The sequence below is a fragment of the Nothoprocta perdicaria genome, unplaced genomic scaffold (genome assembly GCF_003342845.1).
Source record: "Nothoprocta perdicaria isolate Ctin4 unplaced genomic scaffold, notPer1 scaffold_36, whole genome shotgun sequence".
NCBI classification, from domain to species: Eukaryota; Metazoa; Chordata; class Aves; order Tinamiformes; family Tinamidae; genus Nothoprocta; species Nothoprocta perdicaria.
The window spans coordinates 1,176,921-1,186,512 of record NW_020455599.1 but is presented as its reverse complement, the minus strand read 5'-3'; the positions used below and the strand labels follow the sequence as shown (position 1 = coordinate 1,186,512).

The 9,592-nt window shown below is 38.8% G+C and overlaps 1 protein-coding gene across 1 annotated transcript in view; it reads left to right on the top strand.

The window, feature by feature from the left end:
• Window positions 1-2,059: 2,059 nt before the first annotated feature.
• The window catches only part of LATS1 (large tumor suppressor kinase 1), a 16,990-nt gene continuing 9,457 nt past the window's right edge, over window positions 2,060-9,592 (top strand). Inside the window, exons 1-4 of the mRNA XM_026044387.1 lie at window positions 2,060-2,318; window positions 3,926-4,436; window positions 7,701-7,851; window positions 9,454-9,592. The exon at window positions 9,454-9,592 is cut by the window's right edge and continues 1,375 nt beyond it. Coding sequence (XP_025900172.1) covers window positions 4,086-4,436; window positions 7,701-7,851; window positions 9,454-9,592 — 641 coding nt within the window. The 5' untranslated portion in view covers window positions 2,060-2,318; window positions 3,926-4,085. The remainder of the gene's footprint in view (window positions 2,319-3,925; window positions 4,437-7,700; window positions 7,852-9,453) is intronic.

Below are 9,592 nucleotides of genomic sequence, written 5' to 3'. Positions count from 1 at the left end.
CGCCCGGGGAGCGCGTGCCTGGCGCCCCGCTCGCGGGCCGGGGGCTCCCGCTGCGCCGTGCGGGGCATCCTGGCGCCGCGCTGGGCTCCCGCTCTGCGCCGCGCGCGGCCTGAGGGCTCCCCTCGGCCATAACGCCGCTCGGTGCCGGCGCCGCCTCGGTGCTGGCGGCGGTGCGGGTCCCCCTTGCRCGTTCGAGAAATAACCAAAAACGTTGACGGGGAGCCCGTTGGAAGGTGAGGAGAGCTGCGTTTTGTTGGAAGGAGCAGAGCAGGCGTGCAGTGCTCCGCATGTCCAGCAGCCGCCAGGCATTTCCAACCCAGAGTCTTCCTTGAATGTGTGTAGTCATAATTATCTACAGTTTTGCAGGGCCCATTTTCCTCGCCATTCTGTGTAAATCTTCAGTGCTGAAAATGTCCTTTTGTCAAAGAGCTTTGCAGCTGAACCTGCAGTTCCGAAGAATGGCTTCCTTTGGTTTGAGCCAAGCCCTACACGCTTAGTCTGATGCCTCCTAAATTCTTGCTTGAAACCTTTTCTAACTAGAAGGAGTTGATTGAGTTTACGTGTAAAATAAGTTATTAGAACAGGGATATGAAAGAATGAACTAAACGATTTTCATTTACAGATTAATATTAAGGTATTACAAAGCTGCTACAAAGCTCTATATTTTCTTTCCCAGAGAAGTGAAAAGCGTTGAGTGAACAGTTTTATGTGTTGTCATCTGCACGCTTAGTGTTTTCATTCAAACACTATCTTTTTTTATGGTCTGATCTTTTGTGCTACGCTATAAACAGGCTGGTACTTTTTTTTTTCTTAAAGTTTGACCTGTAGAAGAAAGTAGTTTTTTTARAAGTGCATGAATGTCTGTGAGAGGAGGTGGCATGATGGTCCCTGGAGTTTGAGGTCCTCCAAAGCAAGGAGAAGTGCAGTCAGTGATACAGCCTTCATCTCACTTACTTCATTAGAGGCCTGTTTTAATCRGGTTTCTGAGCAATTAAAGGCTGTACTTTCACATACCCATGAAGTTGTTAATCAATATTGCTGCCAAAAGAAACAACCCACTAGGGAAAAAACCACTTTTTATCTGGATAAGTTCCCTGTCTTGATTCACTCTGTGTGGCCTTACTTAYGCTGGCACAAAGTAGGTGGACTGGCTGCTTTACGCTGGTGCAAACCACTGCTGCTGCTAAAAACATATGTGAAAGTCACTTTATCTTCCAAGATTGCTTAATTTATATACCATATGCTGCAGTTTCTAACGAAACAATAGTTATCACATGCTTAGTGCATCTCTTGCATTAAAGTTCTCAAAGCATTTTTAAAGAAGAAATGTAATCATTATTTTTAATGTAAAGACGTCATTTTTCCCCCCCTTAGGCTGTATGATTGAATAGGTGGTAGACTCTGTGTTTCCCGATTYACAGATTAAGTGTCATCTTAATTTAACCTAGAGTTCTTGTTTATCTCAGCTGCCTTCAGGGTGACTGTAATGTGAATGTGGAAACACCAAATAAAATTATGGTGCAAACTAAGTGTTTTCTCTTGGATTCCAGGCCTTTGGAACATGTTAAAAGGAAAACCTTGTATATGGACATATTTTTACTTCTCTCACTTGATACTTGTCTGACATGAGATGGTTTCCAACTGTTTTATCTAGATTACCTGCCAGTGGTGAGCTAGTAATTACTCCTAATTTTGACTGAATTTGAACTAGTTATCTGAATTACTAAGCCTCTGAGCTATTCAACATTGCTCTTATGTGTTCTGGGATGAATTTATGATAGAAGTTTCACTTCTGTGGAAGCACCAATTCTTTTTACTTTTATTATTTTCTGCCCTMTTGCACTTCTACACTTTCATGTATTGACACCTTTTTTATTATTATTTATTTTTTTAACAGATGCCTTTAAAGGAAAGGAAAATTATTGGAAAAGTAAAATTCACAGAATTCTAGTAAATGTCTAAACAAATTTTCCTCCTCTGTTTTCTTCAGAGAGGAAAAAAAAAAAAGGAAGTGTTTTTAACCAAATACTTTCCATGTGGTCTTAAATTTTGCATGTTTTTAACTGGTCTTGAAAGTGGTCAAGAKGAAATTGCATTTTAATTTCAATCATGGCATGCTTTCTGCTGTAGCTAGGTTAGTTAGGACTTTGAGCAAAGCTTCACCTTTTATAATTAAATTTCACTTAAGATACCTGATGATCTTTTCCTTTTTTCAGTGAGAATTTGAGATGTGTTAGCAGCTTGCTGAAAAGTTTTAATGTCGCTCTCAAATGACATTCTCTTGAAGTTGCAAACTTGGCTCAGGAGAAAGCGAGCTTGTGAGTACAGTCATAGCACTTAGGATTTGGAGAAGTGCATTAGAAAAACTAAATCATTGCATAAGAGATTGGCCAAGGAGAAGCGGGTTAGGTTACTGTCCCTTATGTTTCTTTTTTCCATCCTTATTTATGTACTACCACTCTGAGCTTTCAAGTTTGATATTTGGGTAGTGTATACATTTAATTTATATAACTTGCATCTAAATTAGAGGGCTTCTTTCCCCTTCAGTTTTTTGTCATGTTCTTCCTCAATTACTCAATCAGTAGTAGATCTATGACCTGCCAATATGATAAAAATGAAACTTGGATAGAGGGAGAGTGGCTTTTGTGTGGATTGTTTAAAACTACTGTGGCATCTGTTAGTTCAGATGTCCAATATGAGAAACACTTTTGTCTGTGCATTACTTCCTTAAGAGAGAAGTGGTATTTACAAACATCTGAGTCCTGAAAAAGAATCTTCCACAAAACTAGAAATGCGAAATTTTAACACCGAGAAACTGAGAAATTTTTGTATTGTTATTCATAGTAGAGGAACAGTATAAATTCTATTTTAGTGTTCCATTAGTTGCCTTTGAAAAAAGGCAATGCTAGAATATGTATTTTTTTGTGTCTTGCTGTGCCTTTACTGTATGTTCTTTCTCTATGGAGATGCAAAGTTTTATTTCATGATACTGTACAGCAGTGTTATGCTTTGGTTGCTCTGTCCTTTCTCATACCAGTTGCAGTCCAAGTTGGCTGCAYGGCGCAAATGCAAAGGTTTTCCTTTGCTGCAGAGCGCACGGTTCTCCCTGATGAGTCAGCTGCTTCAGAACACAAACGTTATTTATTTGTTTTTGGCAGAATGTTCTGTTTCCGTTACCAAATGTCACAGTTGTGCTCTTAGTGAACTTGATGCTTGAGCTTTTGAACAATTTTACAAAAGAAGAAGTTTAAGATTAAAAATTTTAAGCTTTCTTTTTTTCCTCCCTCCACTCGTCTCCCCGTATGTGAAAGATCACTGAATTATTGACAACAACTGTGTCAAAATTGATCTGAGAAACTGTAGGAGCCTTAGAAAGCTGAGCCCTTAAACAGAATGAGATGGAAAATATTACAAAAAATCRTAAGCTTGCATGAGCTTGCCTGGTGTTTGTTATTTAAATGTATGACTAATAAACAGTTGATAAAATTGTAGCAGATATGTATGTGGAGCTTGATGGCAGATTTGTGGAACAGATTATGAAGGCTAAATCCTGTTTGACTGATCCATCAAGAAAGGAGTTAATAGCTTCATTTTTAGAGACTGGACAGGAAGAAAGAGGGTTAATACTTTAATTGTCTTGGAAAATCCTGTCAACCACCCTAAATTTCTCTTTTCTCCAGAGCCTTTTAATTTAAGACTCTTTAAACTTGATGCATCTAAAATGCTGTTTAGTAATGGCTTCTTAGAAGGCCAGTGCAATTTGTAATTCAGGTTGACTGAAGGCTGCCTGATGTCACTTAGCATATGTTCRGTACCAAAAAGGCAATGCTGCGTGTGAACATTTCACCACTACTAGTGCTAGATTGTGATTTTTTTTTTTTTCATTTCATTTGTGTATAACAGGAATTTTTCTGTTTTGTTCCAGAATTGCTATTTTGGGCTGCGAGAAAATTCAGCGCTACAGGAAACACAGCTTGACAGTGAAGAATAGTCCCTGTTTGCACGAATTCTGAAACTCCCAGCTAATCTTTGTTGAATTCTGTGTACACAAGTCCTTGGTGGAGGTTACCCATATACATGTTTTCATGAAGAGAAGTGAGAAGCCAGAAGGTTATAGACAAATGAGGCCTAAGACTTTTCCTGCCAGTAACTACACTGGCAGTAGCCAGCAGATGTTACAGGAGATACGAGAGAGCCTCAGGAATTTACCTAAACCCTCTGATGCTGCTAAAGCTGATCACAGCATGGGCAAAATGTCATCTGAAGATCCTAGACAAGGCCGAAATCCACCCAAATTTGTAACGTACCATAAGGTTTTGCAGGAGATACGAAACTCACTTCTGCCTTTTGCAAATGAAACCAACTCAGCAGTCAAAGGAACATCAGAAGTTAATCGACAAATGCTGCAAGATTTGCAAGCTGCTGGCTTTGATGAGGTGAAATATTTTATTTTCAAGATCTGTTGTTTTGCTAACTGTAAAGTATTAGTGCACACTTGGAGAGAGGGATTGGTCATAAAAAGTTTAAACAGCTTATAGTTGCAGATTATTTCCTTGAAAATCTGTCAGGGTTTCTCATAAGGACTCAATGAGACTGATGCTGTTGAGGAATGAAGGAGAGGAACAAAAGGATTTAGAAAGGTTTGACCTGCATCTGTGCAGTTGCTCTTGTGTGGTTGGATTAGGCTTTTTTTTTTTTTTTTTTTTTTTTTTTCATTTTTATACAGATAGAAATGGACTCTTTGGAACATGGAATTTTTTTTATACTCAACCATACTCAACCAAATTTTGAATTATGATACATTAAAATATGTTAATAAAAAGGGGCCATTCTGAATTGAAGAGTATCTTACTAACTGCTAACAAACTAAATGAAATACTTCAGAAATGAATTTTAATGCACTTTTCACATCGGTAGTTTTGTCTATCTTTATATTACCTGCTTTGTCAGGTACAGATAAAATAGTGGGATACTTAACAAAAATATTGTGGGACATCTCTGAATTACATCCTGAGTAGAGAAACACAGAGATTTTATCTATTATAAACTTGGATATATGCTCTGGTATCATTGTCGTTATGAGAATGGAAAACTAGGAAATTGCAGTCTGCGCTGTGAAATTACTGGCTAAACTTGCTTTCATTTATTCACTCCAGTAAGTGTAAGAATCTGAGTTATATAGATGGACAATCTGCTTTCCAGGAATAAGAATTACAGCTGTTGTGTTTCTATTGAGATGTGCACATCAAACTAAATTCACTCCCGTTTTTGTGAATGTAAAAAGCTGAGAATAAAAAGGGATTAAAGAAAGCTAGCAAACCCCTCGCCTTGCCACGAGAAACAGTGCTGTGCCACAGCAGGGCCAGCCCTTTCGGCAGCACGGCAGCTCAGGGGTCTCGGCAAAGACCAGCTCCAACATGCTGCCTGGTGGTATGCCTCAACCATTCCCAGGGAGCTCTGTGACTAACAGGATTCAGTTTCTCCAAAGCTCGGCTGGCATTTTCTGTGTCACATCCCTTTATCAGGTGCTGAGGGTGTCTTTTCATGGTCTAAGGGTGTCTTTTCATGGTCTGCCCAAGTACACAGTCCAGATTGCATTTTCCTCTATATTTCTTTAAGAATAAAAAGGATTTTTATAATGATGATTTTTTTTTAAGGATTTGTTGATGCTGTGTGGTTTGTTGTTTAGCTGTTTTTTACAGTAGATCAGTTCTCAGGTCCACTTGTACAGAATGAGTCCACAGTCATCTACACAAATTGAAGAGTGGCTAGAGAATAACATAGAAAAGTATCTTGAGTCGGTAGTTTTGCTGGATGCTTTGTATCTTGAAATCCTTTACCTCTGAGGTTTAATCTTGGATGCAACTGACAAGTACCTGGACACTCTTTTTGCAGTTATATGGATTTCCTTTCCTAGGCAGTTAGCCTAGACTTGTGTTTCCCTGTCCATGGTTGTCCCTATGAATTGGCCTGTGAACATGCAGGCAACAGGTACAGCTGAAACAGGAAAGCATTTTTCTTGGAGGGGCTGAGACAGCTAGGAATGAAAGGGGATTATGTCTGGAGCTGAGGTCATTTTTTGAACCGGATTATAAGCGAGATGCTACTAACATTTGGCCAGGCTGGGCTGTTTCCCACATCCTTTGGGTGTGTTCATGATTTAATAGATGACACATACAACTTTTACTTGCACTGTCCTTGATGTACTACTGCCTTTCTGTAGAGTTTAATGTGGTGCCTAATGGTTACCAAATCCATTATTTGTTTTAATTTTCTCTGATCTGGATGTGGCTGTGTGTGCAGTGTTTCTTCATCATGACTTTAAGTGAGATTGCACTGAGCTTTTGAAAATGGGCTTCAAGTTGTTCATATAAACTTAGTTTGAACTAGAGAAAGGTCTCTGCTGTATTTTGTAGTCACCATGTGGTGACCCAGTCAGAACTTAGTGTTTGGAAACATGATTTTCTGCATTTTTTTTATATATAGAACATTACAGAAGGCTTTGCTTGTTTTGCTTTTTTTTTTTTTTTTTTTTTTTTTTTTTTTTTTTTTTTTTTTTTTTTTTTTCAGTGGGTTTTTTTTTTTTTTTTTTTTTTTTTTTTTTTTTTTTTTTTTTTGTTTTGTTTTGTTTTTAGTAGCTGCCAGGAACTGTCTCACCTGTTAAGACTCGAGTTCAGTCCCTGTATCTTCTGTGTTAGGTGATCCGCTTCAAGACATTTAATACTTTGCCACGTAGGTGACCAGAGCGTTTTTTGTTCCTCATCCAGAGGAGAAGTAAGGCCTTTGATTCTTCCTAAGGTCCTCTGGTTAATGGAGAGAGAAAACGAAGGATAAATTACAGTTTTATCTTTAAAATATTGCTGGTAGTGTACTTGAAGATTTTGTGTGCCTTTATGGCATGATTAAGTGATTTTTTTTTTTTTTCCAACTATGACGGCTGACCTGTAAACCATCCTGCAGGCCTATTCTGTACTTCTGGGGTTTTTAAAATCCCATTTCAAGGTTCAGTTTTGTCCACTAAAACTTCAGTTACTGGTTTTGATGGCTGTGTGTAATTAATGTCAAAAATGTGCGTGACATGGTGAAATTATGCAGGTGGGTTTGAACTCAGAACTGATGCTACTTCCCCTCTTAGTCCTTACTGATTTCCTGTTGATTTTAGTAGTAGATAAATCATGTCTTACACGGGTAACCTTTTCAAACAAGGTGAACTCAAGTGATTACTTTGCCATGTTGTCATCACGCACAGATCTTCCTTCCAGAGAAAGTACTGAAGTATTTGTGGACAGAAGTCATTCTGAGTTGAACAAAAATGAGCAAATAAAAGCTTTTGAATTTCACATGAGGGTATTTGTTGTAAAATAATTTAGGTTGGAAGAGACCTCTGGTCATTGTATAAGCAAACTGTAACCCGAGTTGTACTTCTCAGCATCAGTTGGCGTGTTGTGAAYGAGCTATGCAAGAATGGTGAGATGRCACAGAATTTGCAGCCAAGTATGGTGCTTCAGGAAGCTTACCTTTTCCTGAAGCTTTAGACAGCTTAAGTGTGTGTGATTTTTAGATAATTTTTAACTTGTTTGACAGAAATTAGTCAAGTACCTTGATAATTGTCTGGAGGGGTATTTGGCCAAATCCCCATGACTTTTGCTATTGTTGCCCGTTTTTGTAACTTCTGTTTTTGTATACAATTTTTCCTTTAGGATATGGTTGTACAAGCTCTTAGGCAAACTAACAACCGTAGTATAGAAGCAGCAATTGAATTTATTAGTAAAATGAGCTACCAGGATGCTCGTCGGGAACAGATGGTTGCAGCAGCAGCAAGACCTGTTAACGCGGGTCTGAAGCCACCAGGTAAGTGTATCCAGGGTAATTCAGTAACTCAGTGTTTTCTTACAGGTGGAAAAATGTAAAATAGTGAATTCATTCCTCGTGTGCTCTCAACAGGAGAGAATGAGGGTGACTTAGATTTTTTGCTTTAAAAGTATTATCTAAAGTTTGTTATAGGGTTCTTCAGGCGAATAGGTGTATTTCACATAAGTCTCTTAGGTGAACATGATTTTTTTTTTTAAATATTGTATCTGGACAATGGAATTTGGGTCTCATTCAGATTTCATTTTAGTCGTTTTTGCCCCGGGTGGATGGAGTGCTCGTGTTGAGCTGTCAATGGCAGCTGCCGTGTGGAAGGCGGCAGTGAGCACTGCAGCTCAGTCGCGSAACGCCTCAGAAATTCAATTCTTAAGGATTTTTTTGTTTTCACACATTTTCCCATAGAGCAGCACCACATTTGAATGCATGACAGTTGATTCCAGCAGTTGCATTTTGGGATGCCCTATTTCAGCATCTCCCTCTATGGTTAATATTCTGCTTGATTCCAGAGGGTTTTTTTTGTATGTTTTCTAAGGTCAACTTGACGTTTTTATTGATTTTAGGGGGCAGACTAGAACATTAGTAGCAACTGCATCACAAGTTTGGCACAGTTACTACTCTTTTAAACATACAGACACCTTTTTAATGCATCTTGATATTTTCTTTCTTAGCAGATTTTAGTAGCATGTGCTTAGACTGCACTTCGCAAATGCAGCAGCGGTACTGAACTGCTCTTCAACTAAAGTCAAGTGCTGACTGTACTATAAAGTTACATTTAAATTGATGATCTAGGCATGAGAATCTCCATCACAATACTAATTAAAAGAGCAACAAGGCTGTCTACACTGTCAATTCCTTGCGTAGTGTTTTGAGATTCAAAGTAACATATGTAGAATAAACATATCGTCCAGTTGTTTCAGTAAGTTTTGCTTTCATACAATTTTATTGCCTCCACACAATACTTTTACCTCGAACCACATAATTGTTAAAATGAAAATAGCTTACATAAATTTTGCACATGAAAAATTTAATAAACTCGGACTAACTGTATTGAGTCCAGGATTTAAGTGGGCTGCTTGCTTCTTTCAGAATTTCAGTTAAGTTTTAGTCAAAGAACATTTTTTCTGTTGCAAGTGTAAAATAGAGAATAGCAACTTGACTAAACGTATTTTTCCAAGATGTTATTTTTGTGCATTTTTATTGAAGAGTCTGTTAGAGAGCGGCTTGAATGTGTAATTAAAATACGCAGTGTGCCTAGTAATTCTGCAAGTTGCATATTTTTTTTCTCGGTTAAAACTTAGAGGTACATCAGTAATGCGTTTTCAGAGAAGTGTTTTGTGATGTCTGTGATTTCTCTATAACATAGATTCTTTGCTTCTGTTTGATTGTATACTGTGTCCTAGGCATACTGCTGTGTGTGTGTTACCAGATAGAGATGAGTCTTTGATGTAAAACACAGTGAATTGTGTTAAATATGAAAGTTTCCCTCGTGGTGCAGTAGCAATTGACGCAGAAAGCGAGTGAACTGGGTGCAGAGGAGTAGCTTGCAGTAACGTGACTGTTGTGTTGTCTTTCCCTTTGTGCAAGGAGGGGCTGTGCAGCAGTCGGTTCACCGGCGGCAGAGCTGGAAGGGCTCCAAGGAGTCCCTGGTGCCGCAGCGACACGGCCCTTCGCTGGGCGACGGCGTAGGCTACCGCTCGGAGAGCCCCAGCTCGCAGCCCGACGT